The sequence below is a fragment of the Pongo abelii genome, chromosome 9, assembly GCF_028885655.2.
Source record: "Pongo abelii isolate AG06213 chromosome 9, NHGRI_mPonAbe1-v2.0_pri, whole genome shotgun sequence".
Taxonomy (NCBI): Eukaryota; Metazoa; Chordata; class Mammalia; order Primates; family Hominidae; genus Pongo; species Pongo abelii.
Genome location: NC_071994.2, coordinates 72,914,358 through 72,937,105, shown reverse-complemented (window position 1 = coordinate 72,937,105; position 22,748 = coordinate 72,914,358). Strand labels below are relative to the sequence as shown.

The 22,748-nt window shown below is 41.8% G+C and overlaps 1 protein-coding gene across 1 annotated transcript; it reads left to right on the top strand.

The window, feature by feature from the left end:
• The first annotated feature begins 16,784 nt into the window (after positions 1 to 16,784).
• LOC100451632 (olfactory receptor 51D1) lies at positions 16,785 to 22,359 on the top strand. The gene is made up of 2 exons (XM_054526195.1): positions 16,785 to 17,060; positions 19,080 to 22,359. Exon 2 carries the CDS (start codon positions 19,094 to 19,096, stop codon positions 20,066 to 20,068), a length of 975 nt encoding a protein of 324 aa, XP_054382170.1. The 5' UTR covers positions 16,785 to 17,060; positions 19,080 to 19,093; the 3' UTR covers positions 20,069 to 22,359.
• Positions 22,360 to 22,748: the final 389 nt, after the last annotated feature.

The following is a 22,748-nucleotide window of genomic DNA, read 5'->3' as shown; positions in this document are numbered from 1 at the left end:
CGAATCTGAGGCCTGATTTTCTGGAAAGAGACCAGAGACTGACCATATTGCATGTCATACAACATGCTTGCTTAGAGACCCCTAATTTATTTTCTTCTCTTACTCTTTCTGAGGAAGAATGAGCCACACCCTCAATTAGTTTTGTATAATCTTAGGCTTGATGAGATTATAATCTTAGGCTTGAAGGCTTTAAAGGGGGAAGAAATAGCTCTCTGTGTTAGTGGCATGTCAGTCAGCAGGAGAACCTGCTAGGGGTGGAAGGAGGAGGGTGGGAGTACAGCCTAGACCATGAGTAGATACCCTGCTCCACCTTGAAAGTCTCCTACTGGACCTCTTATGATGGAGTTAATACCTCCTGTTTCCTCTATTCCAGTTTGTTTTCAGTTTCCAGAAGGCAAAACTGACATCTCCCAGGAGTCCAAGTAGGAGAAGTTAGGGCCTCCCTTCCCTATCTACTCAGTGCTAGCCTTGGCTAAGAGAGAGGAAATTCCTGCCTAGAGGGGCAAATCTGCAGGACTTTGTTACCACTTTCACTTTGGCAGAGGAAGGAGGTCAGGGATGGAAGGGGAAGTGAGTCTAGAAATTAAAACATATAATTCTGTCTAGAGGTGGTGGAGAGCCTTTCTGAAAGTGCTTCTGGGTTGAGGCTGTCACCTAGATTGTATATTAGGGTTTAAGTGTTCCAAAAAATTGAGAAGCAGGAAGTAGAAAAGAGAGAACAATTTCAGAAGCAGACGAAAGGAACAGTAATAGGAAGATCTAGCAAGGATGTGGTGGGGCAGTTTCAGTGTGAGATGCCATGGACAGGAAAATGGCAGCGTATATGTGTGTGTGTGTGTGTGTGTGTGTGTGTATGAGACAGAGAGACATAAATAACTAAATAAAAAGGTATATATCAGAATATAGATGTATATTACAATAGCAATTGTTAATAGTTATACGCAACTAACAGTAAGACCTTTGTACAGTGGGAAGCAGAACAAGCCAAATACTGTTATTGGTTTTGATATCAGAGTTGCATTAGATTAAAACAAGAAGAAGTAGCTTTATATGTCCTTGTATTTGATGTCTAATTCAAGTTCTTTAAATGTCGAATCTGTTTCAGTAAGTTACTATTCTCATAGTACCAGTGTCTCCATGGTTATCAACAATTACACAAATAATTATTTTTATTTTTATTTGTCGTTACTTTGAGTTTTTTTCTTGATTCTAGTCCCTGATATTATATATTTACCACTACTTTATGTTTTCTTTTTCTGAGCGACATAGCTTTCTTTCCAAAGATCTGTCTAGTTGATTGTTTCTTTCAAAGAACCTGTTAATTCGTTATTTCAATTTTTTTCTGATTTTATCTTTATTATTTTTTCTTGATTTATTTTACTTATATTTATTGTCTTATTTTTCTTGCTTCTTGCATTGACTGAGGAGTGTAAAGTTCTCCCTAAATATAAGTCAGGCTATATACCATAAATCATCTTGGTGCTTTCATTATCATTTGTTATTAAATAAATTGTTAAGCACAGTTTTAAATTTGGTTTTCTCTTGAAATTACTTAATTTAATTGAAATTCTATATATATATATAAAATTTATTTAGGTTTGTTAGCATTTTATAACCACAATGCAATAAGAGTTTAAAAAATGCCATTATAACTTATCATTTGGGAAACTATTTTGTGGCCAACTATAGAATTGCATTATATAATTGTTCAGAAGGTACTGGAAAAGAAGGCATATTCTCTCTAGTGGAAAATACTAAATTATATAGTCTTCTTATCAGAGTATAAAATGTGTTTGTAGGGATTTGGCCTAACTCATTGCCACGTGAATAGCAGACAACCGAGAGAAGAGCCAGTCAATCAAAATGCCTACTAAAAACAAGAGTTGAAAATGCCAGAAACCTATTTTAAGCATAAAAAGGACTTATTAAAGAACATTTGATAGTCCATTGATGATGTATGCAGGAACATCATCAAATTACCCCATAGGTCCACTCTGATGGAGCTATCACTACTGGCTCCATTGAGCATAGTCAACTAGGATCTCACTCCTAAACCTGGGTGCAGAGACTAACACTAGAATCTCTGCCTCTGATATCTCTGGAAGATTTACTCTTCTGTCAGCACTCTTTACCAGAATGATTTAATGTGGCATCTTTGCTTTTATTTTCCTAGCTTCTGAATTGGCTTCCTGGAGGTGTGCATGATTGACAGCACTTAGACAAAATGTCTTCTCCCATGGTGGGTGATTATTCCCATCTATTTTCTCCCTTTTTGTGAGGGGGACATACAATCTCATCCATTGCCTCATGACTCACAGTGCTTCCCGATAGCTGGAGAATGCTTTCTAGGACATTATGAGACTTGGCTATATGACCATTTTGGGTCGTCGAAATAGGAATGGAGGGAAGTGTTTCAGTTTCATACAGAAGCTCTAAGAGACATTGCATGTTTGTACCACCTTTTGTTGTTTTCTCATTGTCACAATAAAGGCATATCACAAAGAGGGCCTCTTGCTTCAGCTTGAGTCCTGGATGCAAAGACATGTGGACTGGGATCCTAGCAACCTATCTGCAGCCAAGGACATGACGTGTGAGTGAAAACATTTGTTGTATGCCCCTGAGATTTTGGAGTTTTTGTCATGGTATGAAAGCTGATTAATTAGGTAGGAAGGTGATTTCTCTATGGCTTTTCTTGGGGGAGAAGTAGACACCCCAAGAAAAGGAAAATTGGTCAAACATAGGAAGATCATTCAAGTGCCAGCTACAGTGAATGACAAATACCCACCACAAGCACAAGCTCTACATTCACAAAAACTTGGAAAACACAAGTAAGTCCTCAGAACAAAACGTGGCTACCACGTAGTATAATAGCTCATTCCCTAGTCAAAGAGAAGTTTAGATCCACATTGCCATCACTGGCCACAGTCCTTAAAGAGAATTATAATGCTCTCTGGGGAGAGACCAGAAAGGAAACACAAGGGAAAAAAACAGGATTGATGGTTTCAGGTTTTCAGAACTGTTTTATTTGTCAGTTGGTGTCTATCGTTTGGTGTCTAGAGCCCAGAAATTAACTCAGGAGTATTTCCAATTAAGAAGTTAAGAGTGAAACTACGATTTCCTTACAATGTGAGAAAAAATCCACCTATTTAAATAATTTTTTATTTGAAGGAAATGGTGTATGAAACACTTCCGTTTTCTCAAATTAAAATTTGCAATATGCCATTCTTCCCTTAAGTATTATGCATATTACAAAACCTCCACTCTTCCTTTTCCATCTCCTCTTTGTCCATTTTGTTCCAAGCACCCCAGTGCAGCATTGAGAGTATTCTTTAGGGAGAAACAGCTACATTCTTTTGGGCAGTGTCTTAGTCAATTTATGCTGTTATAACAAAATACCTGAGACTGAGTAATTGATAAAGAATAGAAATGTATTTCTCACAGTTCTGGAGACTGGGAAGCCTAAGACCAAGTCACTAGCAGGTTAGGTGTCTGGTGAGGGCCTGGTACCTGCTTCCAAGATGGGACCTTAAACTCTGTGCCCTACAGAGAGGATGAATGCTGTGTCTTCACATGGCAGAAACTGCAGAAGGGCAAGAGAGCTTAATGCATCCCTTCCAGCCCTTTTATAAGCTTGCTAATCGCATTCATGAGGGCAGAGCCCTCCTGGCTTAATCACTTCCTAAAGGCTCTATTACTTAATACTATCACATTAAGGTTTAAGTTCCAATATATAAAGTTTAGAGGGACAAATATATTCATACCCTGTCAAACAAGATGCATTCTACTGAGCAAAAATACATTTCAAAAAAAGTTTAAGTCCCGACATTTTCCACAGTTCTTATTACCTCTCTTTTCTTTGTATTTCATGGCATCTATCACAAATTTCCAAGGACTCTTTAGCTCTTCACCAAAGTGCCTTCTTCCTGCGTTGGATTTCCTTAGGTCTGTGAGTCTGGCTGTCCACGGGAGGTTTACTATTGCTGGCCACATTCATGAGAGCTATAAAATCATGATCATCTGGTTCCTGAACATAAGCTTCTGTTTTATTCCAGAGCCCAAGCCTTCAGAGACCCAGAGACCCATTCTTGGATATATACATCTTCCCAGATTTTTGCTTCTCCTCACTTAGACTTTACTTTCTCCAGAATTTCTATAAATGTTGTTACCTCTTTCGCTAAGTAGTAAACTATGACTTTAACTTCCTTTAATACTCTATTTCCGTCTTTTTTTTTCCTGTCAGTACAAGTAGGTCCCTCATTTTTTTTTTGTAAACGCATTAGCTCCATTTTTCTCTACCACTTATAATAGCCACATATTTGCTAGATCAGAATGTCTTCTGATCTAGCAGAAGACACCTAATTTTCTTTTTCAACTCAACTCCTAAGGAAATTTTTTTTCCTTCAATTTCTGGTACACTCTTAATTTGTTTTCACTTCTAAAGCTAAAACTATCTTGTAGATACCTCTGTAACTCTTCATCAAGGCACTCTGTCATTCTTTTATCTGATGACTAAAATGATGCATCTGACACTGCTATTTCCATGCCAGTCTGATTAAGAAAGCAATGCCATTCTTGTTATAGGTTTCCTTTCATTATTTATTGGCCTTAGGATTTGTGATTATTTTATTCCCACCTCCTGTCCCCCTGCCTCCCACATCGGTTGAAAATGAAACTTCCTCTTTATCTGCTTATGATGATATTTGCTGTGCTTGGACCCATGTTCCAGAGCTCTGAAATCTGCAATTTTGATCAAAGTTTAACCAATAAATGAATTGAGATAATTTGCCAAATGTAGTTGGTTCCCAGGGAAAGACTATAGATAAGACATGCAGTTTCCTGAAAGTTAGTCATCTCTCAATTATGATACAGCTTAAAACAGAATTTAAAAAATCCAGAGAAACATATATAATACAGTTTACTAATTCATGGCCGTAACAACCCAAAGGCCTAAAATATTCTTTATAGATCTGTACTTTGAATTTAATTCACTCCAGCCCAGGTAGAATTATTCCACTCTTACCATTTGACTTAAGGAAGAAGACTTTCCTGCCCTGTAAGGTGAATCCCTGGCTCTACAAATCAAGATCTTGCTATTTTGCATGCAAAACCATTTGCGCTTGGGTGCCTAAATAAGAGGGAGTCCTTCCCCAATTCAGCACCTTCAGTTGCTCCTATGGTACTTTGCTTCCCAGTGACAGAACCTGGTCTAGTTTCTCCCTCATCTGCTAACTAGGCAACATGCCATTGGTCATCTTAACAAGAATAACTTGACAAAATGGAAGTGTATTATTTGGTTCAGAGTGGTTGTAAAAGGTCATAGAGATAAAGGTAGCAGATAGACAGGTACTCTGATTTTGCTAAGGGGACAGATTTAGTGAACAACAAGGGGCTAAAGACACAAATGAGATGTATATTCAGGGAATGGGGTCCTAGAAGATATGGGAGGGCATGGTGTTCAGAGAACAGGTGGAGAAGTTATCTTGGACAGGAGAGATACCCGACTGTATATACAGAAAAAAAGACAAGAATGGGCGTAGATATGTTTATAGATGGGGGGATCATCTATAAATCTAAGATTCTCGATTTCTCCATAAATAAGAGGTATACCAGATGTTGTTGGTGCCATGTCTTACTGCAAGCCTGTGTCTCTTATCTGAAAGTTTTCCCTTGTGTGACAAACCAGGAATGCCAGGGAGTTAATAGTCCTGGAGCATCTCTTAGCCAGTGAAAATGGAATTTGGAGGATCATTACTCAACTTCCTTACTCCTTGGGTGGTATAACTGAGGTATGTTCTACTCCCTCCTAGAAATCTCTAATGTAACTGAGTTCTAGTTGCCCATAGTGGTAACCTACTTAAAGATGTTCACTTTCTTACTCCTCATGTAGTACAACTCTCAGGTATGTTTTACTTCCTCCAAGAGATCTTTAAAGGAATTGAGACCCAGTTGCCCATGGGGATAAGCTGTTTCCTTTATTTGTTCCCTTCCCTTCCCTTCCCTTCCCTTCCCTTCCCTTCCCTTCCCTTCCCTTCCCTTCCCTTCCCTTCCCTTCCCTTCCCTTCCCTTCCTTTCCCTTCCCCTCCCTTCCCCTCCCTTCCCCTCCCTTCCCCTCCCCTCCTCTCCCCTCCCCTCCCCTCCCCCTCCCCTCCCCTCCCCCCTCCCCTCCCCCCTTCCCCCTCCTCCTCCCCTCCCCCTCTCCTCCCCATCCCCTCCCCATCCCCTCCCCCTCCCCTTCCCATCCCCTACCCATCCTCTCCCCTTCCCCTCCCCTCTCCTCCCCTCCCTTCTCCTTTCCTTTCCTTTCTTTTCCTTCTTCCTTACTCCCCAACTATTTCATCTTGCAGTCATCTCCCAAATAAACTACTTGAACTAAAATCCATATTTCAGTTGTGTTTCTGGGCACCCAACCTATGATAACTCAGATTACCTGCTAAGTAAATTCTCAAACAACTTCTCCATCCACTTTACTCTCTTTCATACTATTGAGTTTTTAGACACCGGAAGGTCTATTTTTTTTTTTTTTTTTTGGGTAACGAGGGTTACTTGTTTTGAGGCCTTTGCCAATAGCTTAATAAATAGCTTAAATTGGTACTTCCCTGACACTATAACTGTAATTTGGGATAAAGGGTGGTTATGAAACACAGACCCAGATGACAAATACTCCTCTGGACATGGATAATTATCACATATATCCAGGAACATAATTTGATTTTTAAAAAATATATAGAATATGTAAACTTTGAATTATACATAAACAGCACTCAAAAGATCACTATTATTATTGATTTTATACTAGTAAATGTATGTGCATTTCAATTTTTACAACATCTCTATGAGGATTTGCCATATTCATCATACAAATGAAGATTCTAATTTATCTACCTGAGAGCCCAAGCTGCGATCTGAACCCTGGTGTGTATGAAAATCCTTTTTTAATTCAACTCTATTGATGTAGTGTCTCTGAGTTTGGGAACACTTTATTTTTGAATATTGTGGCTGAGTGCCCTTCCCACAGAGCTATGAACCTTTAGCATGGCATATTAATCCGTTCTTGCATTGCTATAAAGAAATACCTGAGACTGGGTAATTTATAAAGAAAAGAAATTTGATTGGCTAATGGTTCTTCAGGCTGTACAGGAAGCATGGCAGCTTCTGGGGAAGACTTAGGAAACTTTGACTCATGGTGGAAGGCAAAGTGGGAGCAGGCATCTTACATGGCTGAAACAGGAGGAAGTGGGGGGGAAGGTGTTACACACTTTTAAACAACCAGATCTCATGTGAGAACTTACTATCATGGGAACAGCATCAATGGGGAAATCTGCCTCCATGATCCAGTCAACTTCCACCAGGCCCCGAGTCCAACACTGGATTGGAGATGACAATTCAACATGAGATTTGGGTGGGGACAGAAATCCAAATCATATCACACCATATAACATGGGTAATAATATTTTTGTTGAGAAGACATATACATATGCACACTCACATATACTCATATACACATATAGGTACAGTATATTATGTGTGCATAAGTATACGTACATATACACATAGTATATTGCATATGCATAAATATATGTAAGTATACATTTAAAATATACCACACTATTATTTACAACAATTTCATCCAATTTGTCTTTATCAATCCTTTGCTTATTCATAGGTTCATAGACTGGGCAACACTGAGTAGTGGAGAGATAACCAGCCATGTTTCAGGTTGTATGTAAGTTACCTGATTTCTCCCTTTAGACCTGTTTCCTGTCTTTAAATTAGGTTTAATAATACTTATCTCATAAAATTGGTGTTTCCACTAAATAATGATGTATCTACCACACCTACTAATGTATCTACCATGTCTAACAGTGTTTTGCACAGTTACACATGGGAACTATAAAGGAAGGAAAAACTACTTGATGCTGTGTGGTACAGGATTGGAAACACCTCCCCACACTGGAAATTTGGCACTGGTTCAAAGTTTGTGATGACTATGCTTGTGCAGTTTAAACTTGATGGCAGGTAGTGATCATCACCATGTCATCAGCACTAGGATTGTGCCTGACATGTATTAGCTGCTGAATACATTTCTGCTGAATGACTAGAACAAATTGCTGTGGAAACTGAGTGGAGTATTAAAAAGGCCTGCTAGGAAAGGACTCACCGCCTGGACCTCATCCTACAATCTGATCTCGCAGCAACAGAAAATAGAAATGCTGCCATAGGATAGGGAAGAGTAGTGTTTGCTTCCACTTTGAATCTTCATAGAGGTCAGCCCAACCATAAGTAATTGTTGAGGACCAGACCCTGGCACCCAAATGTGCTTTGAGGACTTTTCTGCCTATCCCTGGGAAAATGTCTTTTTGAGTAGTCAGTCGAAAACAGGAACAAGGACCATCCCAGCCATTTGGAGATGAGCAGAGACTCTTGCAGTCCCTCTGTATTGAGAAAAGAAGGAGAGGGCAGGGTGCAGTTTCTGAGGCTCAGTTTTTCCTGCCATCTCCTTGGCTTCCTGGAAAGGGACAGCCAAAAGGAAATGGGTATTAAATGTTCTTTGAAGCTTCCCTCTGCCTACACATGGTCTTTGGAGTTGCATGTGGGCTACTCTATCTTACACCACCTTCCGCAATCTGCAAAGATGTGAGATGAAGGGCACAATTGACACACAGTGTAAACAGTACTAATGCAGCCCTAATTCCATGGGGAGATAGCCATAGTTAGATTTGATTTAAAAAAAAAAAAAGCATTCCTGGTAGAATGTACATCAAATGCAAAGACACAAAGGCACAATAGAACATCGCACAACAGGAAAGTCCCTGGAGAAGACAGCAGGTACTAGATCATGCAGGGCTACTCCCATTGCCAAGCAGTATGAGTATGGACTTTATCCAAAGGATAAAGACATTTGAACGTTTAAGATAGGGAATGATATGATGAGATCTGAATGTGTACTAGACAATAGGTACTTGCAAATTTTAACAGATTTATTGGCCACAAAGGTTATTATAAGATGATCACTCATCTGATAATAAGCATGTTGTGATCCAGTGTGATTTGTATAGCATGAAATCAAGAAAATATTTTTACCTGTTCAGTTCTATTTATAATTCTTTTTCTTTTTCCATTAAAAATGCTGCTCCAAACATCATACGTTCTCACGGATATATGGGAGCTAAGCTACGAGGTTGCGAAGGCATAAGAATGATACGATGGACTTTGGGGACTTGTGGGAGGGGGCCAAGGGATAAAAAGACTACAAATAAGGTGCAGTGTATACTGCTTGGGTGATGGGTGCACCAAGATCTCACAAATCACCACCAAAGAACTTACTCATGTAACCAAATACCACCTGTACCCCAATAACCTATGGAAAAATAAAAACAAAATCAACAACAACAACAAATGCTGCTCCTTACCTCACTGTGCCCATTTGTCTCTGCAGTGATAGCAAAGCTTTTTATGAAGGCACTGTGGTCAGGCATTAACATCCAATTTCCATTAAAGTCTTTCAGGGTTCAACCTTCTAACTTTTGTTAAATTAAGTTTAGCCTAAAGCTGCCTCCTTACATATCTTAAGTTCAATATAAAAGTTTCTCTTTAGTAGTGAACTGTAACCTAACGAAATGTGTAAAGACTATAACCTACTCTTATATCAAGCAAAGTTGTAGCCAATCTGTGAAAAATACCCTTACCCATCCAAACCCAAAGAATAGACTCAGGGACCCGGAGAACAGCAGAAGCAAGACTTTTAATGGCAGTCTTGCAAGATCGGCGTCTGGCACGCAGGGACACCTAGGATGGTTATAACAAGCAATTTATTTCCCTCCCCAGTTCCTCACTGGCTGAATACTGTGAGGTTACAATCTTCCCGAACGTCACCTATTGGTAGTTGGGTTAAGGCTTCAAGTGTGTTCTTTAGGGTTTTCCTGCTGCATTTTATTGCAGCCCACAATGCACTGCAACTACTTCAGGACTTTAAACATTTGACTTATGGCCCTAGTGGCTGTGCTTAGCTGATAAGAAAGGGTATAATTACCTAGGTTGTAAACTAGCCTAAACCAAATTCTTTGGTGAGGTGAGAGAGGGGAGTTAAGGGGGGGCCTGACTGACAGGTGCCTAGCTGTTGGGTGAAAGGGGAAAGCAAGAAGAGGGGATGGCTTCATACATTCTGCTTCTTGGTTTCTTTGTAGCCTGCTTAAACCTATTTTAAGGCCTTTAGAATTGAAAATGGACCACCACATGTATGTTATTTTCTACAAATATCAGGCAGTCAACTGTTCTTACCATGTTCAGAGAAGACAAATGCTCAACTGTAACCAATCTAGCTGTTTCTGCACCTCACTTCCATTTTTTTCTATGTCACTTTCCTTTTCCTGTACATAACTATTAGATCAGATTGCAGTCCTGGAGTTGCTCTGAACCTGTTCTGGTTTTGAGGGCTGCACAATTCAGAAATCATTCTTTCCTCAGTTAAACTCTACTAAATTTGTCTTAAGTTTATCTTCTAACAGATGGTGTTAGAAGTGGGATGAAAATTCGAGCTTTCAGTGATCCCCAGGAGCATCGATTGACCCAGTGAAGTACCCGTCAGACCCATTGTGTCCATTGCTCCCTCACAGCAAGTGGGGAAATGGGGCTCATGGGTATGTTCTTGCTCCAATTCTAAAGCTCCATGGATTTGTGTTTTGAGTTATATGAGTTTGAGCACATTTTTTATCTGAATTGGGCTCGGAAGTTGTGACAGAAACTGGACTGGGTGAAGGATCAGACTGGGTCTGATAATTAACTGGATTGGATGTAGTTAGAAGCCTTGAATATCTGACTGGATCAGACAGAACCTGGCAGGAAATGGCAGTACTGAAGTGGCTAGGTTGTCTGGGGTATATACCCTGGGGTTCATTTTCACGCACCAGGAAAATATAGAACAGAGACACACATGAGGAGTTTAAGAGCAGAGGTTTAATAGGTAGAAGAAAAGAGAAAGAGAAATAGCTTCCTCCATAGAGGAAGTGTTCTCTGAGCAGAAAAGAGCAAGCAGAAAGGACTGAGCAGAAGAAAAGACCAGAAATATTCCAAGCAAAAATCAAAAAGTTTGCTTTAACTTTCTGAGTGAGTGCAGTCCATTTAGTTCTTGTTTTGCTTGACATTCATGAACATTTCAGTTCTTCATAAGTCCCATACATTCTTTCTCTATTCCAATGTTACAATCTTCAAAGCTATTAAAAACCTGATTTGAGAACACCTGTTAAAGTCTTATAGCTTGACTATAGCCCATCTTTTCAGAAGGAACAAAGCAAGACAACAATTGTCCGCAAATGACAACATTTTCATGGTAGTTACAGTTAAAAACATGACTGACAAAGAAGTTTAGTTATCTCCATGGCTTATGATAACTTTACCCTTAATTATGATTGATATAGCATATATTCAGACATTAGAATTTTAGAAATCTCATACAATTTTGGAACATATATTAGTATTATTCACCAAAATATGACTTAAAGAAGACTGGACATCATTTTGGAAATCTCATGTGACTAAACATGTCAAATAATGCTGTTTACCTCTTCTATGGATGTTTCAGGGGCCCTCTGAACCATCCAGAAAGCCAGGCAGCAGGAAAGACAATTTTGAAACTTGAGGTTTGATTTTGGGATGTCTGTTAAATGCTAGAGGTTTAAAACACCAGATGTTATGAAGTAGAATTCCAGAATGCTAGAAATTATTTATTTTGCCAAAATGATGACTCGAAAGGCAAAAAACTTTTAGTAGCATTACTATTACATGAAAATCCTGTTTAAAGCCATATTTTACCCTTGCATTAGTTTATTAATGTTAACCCAATTTTATTTATTTTTTATTTTTTTGGGACAGAGTCTTGCTCTGTCACCCAGGCTGGAGTGCAGAGGCACTATCTCGGCTCACTGCAACTTCTGCCTCCTGGGTTCAAGTGATTCTCCTGCCTCAGCCTCCCAAGTAGCTGGGAGTACAGGTGTGCAACACCAAGCCCAGCTAATTTTGTATTTGTAGTAGAGATGGGGTTTCACCATGTTGGCCAGGCTGGCCTTGAACTCCTGACCTCAAGTGATCTGTCCGCATTGGCCTCCCAAAGTGCTGGGATCAGAGGCGTGAGCCACTATGCCCAGCCCCAATTTGTTTAAATGAAACCTTATAGATGATTTCATCTAAGCTTAACCAATTTGACCATGAGGTGAAATCTTTACAAACCTTTTATAACCCTTTTGCTAAAGGCCAGATAAGCATCTTAAGACAACCTTGCTGTGCTTTTATTTTGATGCTCAGTTTATGAAAAGACCATATATTCAAAATATCCTTTTGAATTAATGTTTACACACTTTTGCAAGATTAATTTTTACAATCTTTCTATAACTTGCTTAAACCTCTAGCTCTATCTTATCAAATTTAATATAACCCTTCATCCCTGGGCAAAATTAACATTTCCATGCTTTCCTATAATCTTTTACTAAAAACACATTTTACTATTTTTATATGCCTTTCATATAAAACTATTTAGTGATCATGTTGCTCTGTTAACTCTTAGCAACCTTTACTTTTGGTGAAAAACCTGGTTAGTAAGCTATTTTAATGATGTACCATGTGTGGAGCTTAGGACCCAGACAGAAGTGCAGATAAGGCTTGTCTCTTTCCAGATTCTAACTCCATGTGCTTCACCTAACTGTAAAGCAGGCAGTATACAACCTCGAACCATTTAGCAAACCTAGTATCTAAGTTGAATGATTTAGACCACTTATTTGCATTTTGATGACACTTGCATTTTACCAATAATCCTTAAGACTATCTTTACTTCTTACAGATTAAACTATCTGCTTTTAATTCCTGCAGTTTCATGAGGAAAACAGGGTTTTTTTTTTTTTTCCCCCAAAACGGGGTCTGTGGTGCCTCGTAGTTCCATGCTACCAGAAGTTATCTTAGGGCCTCTCATGTGTGCATTAAGAGTGGCAAGACAAAAAATGGAGAAAAATAATTCAGTTGACTGAGAAGAAAAAAAAAACTTTTTCCAGAAAGACAAGATCCAAGAAGAGAAAAACCTAAAGGCCTTTTAAATATACCTATAACTTGAATATCCACTTTTAATTAAGCTGAGAGCTTTTTAAGAAAATCCTTTTAAATCTCTAGTTACTAGAGTTTAGCCATGCGAAGCAATTAAAATTTTCAGCTTTTGAACGTTACAAAAAGTAATCTCACAGGTGAAACCAACAAGCCTTAATTAGGTTATGACTTAACCTCAAGTGTACATGGTGTTTTCAAAGGGGTGATAGGCAGCTTTTGAAACTATCATTGCAAAATTGTGACTGAGACAGTGGAAGAGATCTGACCCAACCAACTCCATTTTGATTCCAATTCCCAAGCTATCCTTGCCTATCCCTGGGCATAGGCCAAACCAACTTTGGGAGGAGCTGGGTTTATAGTTTATAGTCTAAAACAAAGATGGTAACAGCCCCTTCTTAAGATATGCTTACCTCTTGCCTGGGGAACAGACCAAGAAACTAGCCATAAGATTAGAAACCATGGCCTAGGAGTCACAGAGCTGAGGCTACAAGATTCTGACCCTCCCTTAACTGCTCTCAAAATTAGTCCTTAGTATATTTTGTAAACCCTGCTCTTGATGGATCAGCTGGCACCACCTAGATTGACAAAATGGCTTATCTGATTGTGTGGTCCTCACCCAGGAACTGACTTAGCACAAGAAGACAACCACCATTATAAAATGGTGGAGACTAAAACAAAGTATTGCCATGTGGTTCCAGGTCATGTTCCCAAGGACCCAAAACAAGATGGAGGCCTGTAGTCAAGTTTGTTACTGATTATGTTGTTGGGCTGGCTTGAGCAGCAGGCTTATGGGGTCCTGGGCCTGCATTCTAATCTAAGGTACCCTTTCTTTTGACAGAACCATACAGAAAGACACACAAAGCATACCAGATTGGCTATGGCTTAAGACTAACCTCACAAATTCTTTTTCATTAATTAAAACTTTACAGAGAATATAAACAATAATACTTATTATCCCTTTTGCCAGTGTTCATAGGGAGAGAGAAGCCAAAAGTTAAAAAATCTTTTACCCTTTTGCTGGCATGTCAGGCTTCTATGTTCCCTTCCCCCTAGCTCAACTCTAAGCCAAGCATTTTAAGGTTTGGGGAAATTAACTTTTCCCAGGTTGGAAGAACATTATAAAAGAGACATTTTAAACTGTGAAAGTAGGAAAAACACCATAGAAAAGTCTAGGAGTTCCAATTAGAGTTGTCAAGAGGTACTGCCTCTCTTCCTATTGGAAATGGTGTTTCCCTTATTTCTTCACCATTCCTATTTTCTCTTTTCCTTTTAGGCCTGCTATAGAAGACATATTGCTTATCTCCAAATTTCTCTGCTGCCTACAGAATTGCCTGCTTCTCAGCTGTGGTTAGGATTTGGCTTAGGAGCAGCATAACATCCCTCCATGAGAAGTCAAATACCTAAGTTAAATTTTGGAAAGCTTCTATATACCTATCAGGGTCGTGAGAACATTGACCTAAGTCTCCCTTTATTTGTCTAAGATCTTGTAATGAGAAGGGAACTTGAAGGGGCCCCAAATAAATGGGATCCTCAGATAGTTCCCCTGGAAGTTGCTTCTCTAATTTTGGAGAATTATTCTCTTTTGGATCTGCCGATATGATTGCTAAAAGAGCTGGGTTTATTTTGCAATGCTTGCAGAGGTCTAGTAAAAAGGTCATGTCCTTGTGCAAAAGAAAATGAGCCACATTTTTGTTAAAGTTTCCGGGTCACAGAAGTCCTTGTGCTTCAGAGTGCACTCCAGAATGCACTCCAGAGGAACTAAGAAATTAGGGCTAGTCATGCTCACCCAAGTGGCTCTAGTCCTCTGCCTTTGATTTCCTTTTGACTTCCTAGACTTGTGTGACCTGCCTGGCTCCCTGAAAAATGGATCTCAAGAAATCCCTCAGCATTCTAAAGGCAATGGAGAATTTCCATGAACTGAGTTGTGTTTGGAAAATCACACTGGCCACAGCATAGACAACAGATTGGTAGGAAAGTTCTTCAGTGAGTCTGACCAGTGAACAAGTTATTCTGATGATCTAGGCAAAAGATTGTCTTGGCTTGGAATGCAGAAAAGGCAAAAAAGATGGGGAAAGATAATCAGACTTACAAAATAGATATCTAGTAGATAAAATAAAGAGAACTCGGTGACTGATTGGATGTGGTTGGAGAGGAAGGTGAGAGAGAGATGGGGAGAAGGCAGGGATGATGACTTCTAAATTTTTGACATGGCCAACAGAGTGATTTATATGACAGGGAACATAAAACAGACAGGGAGCGGGGTTCAGATTGAAGACCAGAGATGAAGAGCTTAGTTGATAATGAAATCAATGAGCTTAGAAATAATGAGTTACGTGTTGAGTTTGAGGTGCCTGAAGGACACCTATGTCCAATAGACTTTACCATATTTGGAGTTTAGGAGATTGGTCTGGCCTGCTTGGGTGATGAAAGCTATTGGACAAAGTAAGATTACTCATAGTTACTATATAGAGGGGGAAGACAGATTGTCTTCCTGGGCCATAGCTACCAGTAATGTGAGGAGTAAAGGACAAGGAGCCTCTCTGCCAACTCCATCCTGTTGACATTTAGTCTCTTCTAGTTCCAAAATACACATTTTAAAATCTCTGTGGAGCTATAAATCCTCCCAGTATTGTCCATTTCACTCCTCTGTTCACGTACAAATATCTTAAAAGGGTTGTCTACATCTACTCTCTTTATCTCTTCCTAATACACTCCTCACACTGCTGCATTCAAGATTCCATCCCCCACCCTGTTATCCAGGTAGCCAGTGACCTTTGATTTCAGTCTTTTCACTGCTTGATCTCTCAGCAGCTTTCTGAACTGCTGACCAATCTTCCTTCTCAATATATTTTTTCTTCTCTCTTTTGTGGCACTGTCTACTGGATTTCCACGTCCTTGGCTGTTCCAGTTGTTTTGACTAATAATAATGAACACATACATTCACTGGAGACTTGCTAGTATCTCATTTTGTTTTTCACATTAAATGCTTTCACATTAAATGCTTATAGTAGTCATACTATTAATAAATGGGCGGACCCAAGTCTGTTTCCTTCTAGAGCCCCATGTTCAAACAAATATGCCACACGGTCTCATTTCTGGAGGGACAGGACATCTATGATTAGAGACCCAAGGAAGAAAGGGTGGGCTTGAGAGGGTGAGAGGGAGAGCTAAGGGGCAGGGTAGAGTAGTGGAAAGAGCTCAGATGCTAGAGTCAGTTGGGTCCTTGGTTCTTAAAGGCATCATCCTCAGAGCCATTGCTCAGGGACGGCCACGGGGCTGAAGATCCCCTATGCGACCACAAGGTGGCAGCATGAAGAAGCGAGAGTCCCTGACACAGCTTCGATCCCCTTGGGTAGCTAGTATGTTCGGAGCGGTATCCCTGCGTGCTTTCTGCTGAGTGCCCACCCCTCCATTCCAGCAGGTCATCTCTTCTAGCCCCGTTATTCCTCTTCTCCTTTCCACCCCGCGACACAGCCTCCCTCTAGTCTCTTGAGCTGGGCTCAGAGGGATAGTGACAGAGCTCAGTCCCTTTGGGCAGGAGTCAGGGCTCAGCTTTCCTTGGGCGTCTGAGCAGAGCGTCAGTGCCAGGGAGACCCTACTCGTTCACTCTCCATCACTCCACACACTCCTGAGGGGCCCCAGAGAAGCTATAATTGGGCGGCCTCCATGCGCTGGGGAAGCATTGGTGGTGAGTGTACCAGGCTCAGCCCAGGGAGGTTAGGCAACGGGAAGGTGCGCAGAGACAGGCAAAGAAGGCTCATTGCATAAGGAAGCCGGGACTTGATCAGTCAGTTTGGCTGCTTGGAGAGGTCTTTCAGTGTACACCTTTTCCAGATCACAGTATCCCGGTTCCTGGACCTTGTTCCTACACAGAGGAATTTCTTCAAGCCTGTGAGACCCGTTCCAAGCTTTGCCTATCTTTGTCCCAGGACAGGACTCCTCAGTTCCTGCCTCCTACTCTTCACTTAAGCAAGGCAAGGGGAATTACTTTACCAGGAAAAAAATGTGTGTGAGTGTGTACGTGTGTGTATGTGCACGTGTGTGTTGTGGTGGTGGTGGTGTTGGTGGTGATTGGTGATGAAGAAGGAAACTGAAGCTGGGCTGGAAAGTTGAGTTAGAGGAACACTGTGAAGGGCCTTGTCTGCATACTGTGGAGTTACCAGTTCTCACTTTATCTGGAAGGCTATGGGAATCACTCCTAACTTGCTCAGCAGGAGCCCGAGGTGTCCAGTTTTGCTGTTTAGATGGCAGTGGTGTGGAAGGTGGTTTGGAATAGACTAGGTTTGGAGGCAGGGAGGTAAGTTGGAAGGCTCTTTTTATAATCAGGGCAGAGTGGATAATATGATGAAGTTGGGAGGAGGTGTATTAAGAGGAACGGCCCCAATAATTAATTGGAAAAGTTGAATTGCATGTGGGGGTGAAAGAGGAGAGGGGTCAAGATGAGACCAGCTGCCCTGACTTGGGTGATGTGGGTCCTCAATGAATGCAGTAGCATTCTCTGAGATCAGGAACAGGTTTGGAAGGGGTCCCTGTTAGAGGCAAGATGAGTGGGAGGCCCATAGGCTATCCAGGTAGAAATATCAAGGAGGCGGTAGGTTATATGGCTGAATCTCAGGACACAGGCTTAGAACAGTGTGGCCTGTGGAGAGAAAGAAGTTGAGCCTGGGACGTTGTGTGATCACCAGGGAGAGTAGGTGGAGGAAGGAGTGTGCCTGTGAACACTATGGAGTAACAGCAGCAGCACTGGCTGATTTTCTGTTCATGTCTCAGCTGCATCTAATTTCCATGACATGCACCTCTTGCTGAGCATAAGCTGGGACTGACTCTCACCTGGGGCTTGAGAGATCCTGATGGCAGATGCTGTTTATTGTTCGTTTGGGAGCTGGAAATGGAAATGATAGTCCCTCTTCATTCACCTCCCTGCCCCCAAGAACACCAGAACAACTTTCCCCAAAGTTCTCTGACTTAAAGCACAAATTTCCTAGGGGAAAGGGGCTTATTGTTTTTTGTTTGTTTGTTTTGTTTTGTTTTTTGAGTTGGAGTCTCGCTGTGTCACCCAGGCTGGAATGCAGTGGGGGTGATCTCGGCTCACTGCAGCCTCTGCCGCCCAGGTTCAAACGATTCTCCTGCCTCAGCCTCCTGAGTAGCTGAGATTACAGGTGCGCTCCACCACACCTGGCTAACTTTTGCATTTTTAATAGAAGCAGGGTTTCACCATGTTGGCCTGGCTGGTCTCGAACCCCTGACCTTGTGGTCCGCCCACCTCGGCCTCCCAAAGTGCTGGGATTACAGGTGTGAGCCACTGTACCCAGCAGGGCTTATTGTTTTTTAAAAAGATTTCCAAAACCCTGCCCTGGCAATTCTGATTTTCTGGGCCTGGAGCAGGACCTGGAGGGATGGTGTTTTCAATTACTTTAGATGTTTCTATCAGGAAAGTTTGAGAAATGGTATTCAGGCCTAAACACAAACCTCTCTTGAAATCTCATCCCAGACTGAGCCCCTGCTCCCTATCTTAAATTAGATTATAGTAGGTCTTAAAGGCAGCTATAGACTGAGCCTCTAAATATGAACCCAGACCCACCCTAACCCCAGCATACATCAGAAGAGCTGGTTAGTGTGGACCATTCTGAGCAATCCTGCAAGTCTACTCTGATGGGAAAAGGCTAAGAGCAGTGCCCTGGGCAGCAACATCAGCTCTGAAGATGCAGGACTGTCTTACATGTTTTATGAGTGGGTCTTCACACACTGAGATTCATGGGACAGTAATAGAATCTGCTTGTGCAGCACTGGGGACTTGGAGGGTCAGGATAAGGCTCAAGATGTTCAGGAAGTTGTATATAAGGAGAATCAGAGCAGAGAGAGACTAGGGTTCAGAATTACTAGGATGACTTAGTCCTGTTTGTTACTGTCACCACTCCAATGCCTTTTCCTCATTAGTCCTTTCTCTCCTCTGAGCCACAACTAAATGATGTTTCTACTTTTCCCTTTCCTAGACCCTGGATTTGGGATGCAGAAGCCCCAGCTCTTGGTCCCTGTCATAGCCACTTCAAATAGAACTCTGGTCCACCCAGCATACTTCCTTCTGGTGGGTATCCCTGGCCTGGGGCCTACCATACACTTTTGGCTGGCTTTCCCACTGTGTTTTATGTATGCCTTGGCCACCCTGGGTAACCTGACCATTGTCCTCATCATTCATGTGGAGAGGCGTCTGCATGAGCCCATGTACCTCTTCCTGGCCATGCTTTCCACCGTTGACCTAGTCCTTTCCTCTATCACCATGCCCAAGATGGCCAGTCTTTTCCTGATGGGCATCCAGGAGATCGAGTTCAACATTTGCCTGGCCCAGATGTTCCTTATCCATGCTCTGTCAGCCATGGAGTCAGCTGTCCTGCTGGCCATGGCTTTTGACCGCTTTGTGGCCATTTGCCACCCATTGCGCCATGCTTCTGTGCTGACAGGGTGTACTGTGGCCAAGATTGGACTAGCTGCCCTGACCAGGGGGTTTGTATTTTTCTTCCCATTGCACTTCATCCTGAAGCGGTTGTCCTACTGCCGAACACATACTGTCACACACTCCTTCTGTCTGCACCAAGATATTATGAAGCTGTCCTGTACTGACACCAGGGTCAATGTAGTTTATGGACTCTTCATCATCCTCTCAGTCATGGGTGTGGACTCTCTCTTCATTGGCTTCTCATATATCCTCATCCTGTGGGCTGTTTTGGAGCTGTCCTCTCGGGGGGCAGCACTCAAGGCTTTCAACACCTGCATCTCCCACCTCTGTGCTGTTCTGGTCTTCTGTGTACCCCTCATTGGGCTCTCGGTGGTGCATAGGCTGGGTGGTCCCACCTCCCTGCTCCATGTGGTTATGGCTAATACCTACTTGCTGCTACCACCCGTAGTCAACCCCCTTGTCTATGGAGCCAAGACCAAAGAGATCCGTTCAAGGGTCCTCCGTATGTTCTCACAAGGTGGCAAGTGAGACACCTTAGTGTCTCACTTCTACTACTACTATGGAAGATGGGAATATTAGGATCTTATTGAATGCCTTGGTGATTAAAGCATCAAACCTATTGTGCTGTCTTCTTCCAGCAATTTAAGTAGATCATGTATTCTATCTCCAGGAATGTGTCAGTACTGAACTTATGACCCTGTCTGGACATCCTGGAGAATGACTGCACTAGTCCCTCTGCTATGGTGGTCTTGCCTTCTCCTTCTCTCTCAGCTAGAAAATACATCTAGTTTTGACATGGGGAGGCTGTAAAGATCACACCTCATGGTTCATTCCAGTCTTGAAGTATGATTTTAATGTTCTTGCCCCCATGTACCCATGTTGGTGAATTTGCATGGTCTATAAAAGTTATTGCAAATACCCTAAAGTGGTTACCCAGCCATAATCAGGGGTTAATGAAGGTATTTGGGGAATAGTAACTGTAGAGACAGCAACACGACAAGAGGCAGCTCACATGCGATGTGGAAGTTTCTGTATGCAGGAGGATGTGTTGGCAGATTTCACAAATCTGCCAATTTGCATCTGTGTGGTTCTATATGACTATTTGTCCATAAGGGTGCCATGTATTCTGGTTGTGGGTGTGAATGTGTGGGTGTGTTTATGTGGACACATGTGCTTTTCAGTGTGTGTATATGTGAGAGAGAGGGTGCACACATGGAATACGTACTGGCTGTGTCCTAGTGAGTGTGGTAGCTATGTCCTGGCACGTGTATGTTTCATGAGTCATGTCTCTGATTGTGCATTTGTATTTCTGTGGTATCTGTTAGTTGGTATATGATATGTGTCTATGTGAGAATGCTGCTGTCTGTATCTGTATGGTGGGCAGTACCTTTATGTGTATCTGGTAAGAATGCTGCCTCTACCTTTTCTTCATATTTGTAATATGTGAATGTGGTGCATGAGTGTGTGGAATGTGTAGTATTGGGATGCCTGTATCTTTTAGCGTGTTTGGGCATATGTCTACTGTGCATAACATTTGTGATGTAAAACCATTTTGTGCAGTATATGTGTTATCAGTTGTAAGTCGGTGAAATGTATGTCTGAATTCTGTGTGCATATTGTTGGTGCTGATGGTATTTTCGTGCATACGTCTGGTATATATGTTTTAAGGCAAACTTTCTTTGTGTGTTTGGTGTGTATGTGACACAGGAGTGGGAACAGCATCTGTATTTCTGAGCATTGATTGACCTGTGGTGTCTGTATGTATCTTGGAATGGAGGAGGGAGATTGAAGAAGTCTGGCTGTGAGCAGCAGAAATAATTTCCAAAGTTGAGTGACATGACTCTAAGATGCCCAGTTTCTCGGCCTGGGGTCAGCCTGGGTGATAGCTCAGTCTGTGGGAATGAAAGGAAACATGGTGCTTCCTTGCTCCACCTTTTCACAGGCCAGACCACACCTTCTTCATCGTGAACACAAGGATTTCAATGGCTTTTGTTACCTCTTCCTACCTTTCCTACCTCTGCTATCTGAGACACTGGCCTCCCTAAACCCTGCCCTCCTGCCTCAATAGCAGGTCATGGTATCCTCACCTCTCCCTTCCCTTTTTGGCTTGTCTGCCAAACATGTATAAAAGGCCTCGGTTCCCCATCTCTACTAAAAATACAACAATTAGTCGGGTGTGGTCGCGCGTGCCTGTAGTCCCGGCTAGTTGGGAGGCTGAGGCAGGAGAATCACTTGAACCCAGGAGGTAGAGGTTGCAGTGAGCTAAGATCATGCCACTGCACTCCAGCCTGGTGACAGAGCGAGACTCTGTCTCAAAAAAAAAAAAAAAAAAAAAGCCTTAGTTGTAGGGAGTTTCTCCTAATCCCTCTGGGAAAGCAAGGGTGGAGGGGAAGCCAGTCAGTCTCCCTTCCGTTGCCGCATGGAAACTCCCTTAAGGCAGGAAGCTGAAAAAACTGTAGCAGTCACCTCATTATTCACCTTATCTCATGTCTCACTGTCCTTCCACATGTCTCACTGTTACTCCATATTGGATGGAAGTAGAAGTCCCTTTGGTATTTTTTAAAGTCTTTGCCATGTCTAAGTTAATGAGGTTAATGGAGGCAGCAGAGATGGCTCCAGGGTTCTGATAGCAAGTGTCAGGCTGCATGCTCTGTAGGCACCAGAAACTGTTGTCACCAGTAATTTTGATGTGGTCTGAGTTAGAATGGTCTGATTTGCCATTATCTATTTTAGCATAGCTTGATTTAGCATGTCCTGTGTTCTGGATTTAAAACTTACAGTTGTGAAACTGATCAGTAAAAAATAAGGGGAGACCAACTAAAAATCATGTTGTTCTATTTATAGATGTAGTTTTTACTTATTTCAAAATACAAGATATTTAGTTTTACATTCAAATTGTTCTCTAACTCTCTAAAATGTTCTCTGACTATTTTTGCCCTTAAGAGAGAAACCAGATGTCATTGGTCTTACATGGCTGGTGTTGGGGGTAGGGAGGGTTAAAGAAACCACGTTCTCTGTCCTCAGCCAGAAGTTCAGTAATCCAAGGCCAGAGAGTGGATGGCAGAGGCACTGTCCCTGGGGACCTTGGTTATAAGTTAGCCAGACACAGGGACCAGAGCCTGGGAGACAAAAAAAAAGATGTAGCCCTAGGGCTTTGGGAAAAGGAGGATGGACCCAGTGAATTGCACGCTCAGCAAGGACCTAAACA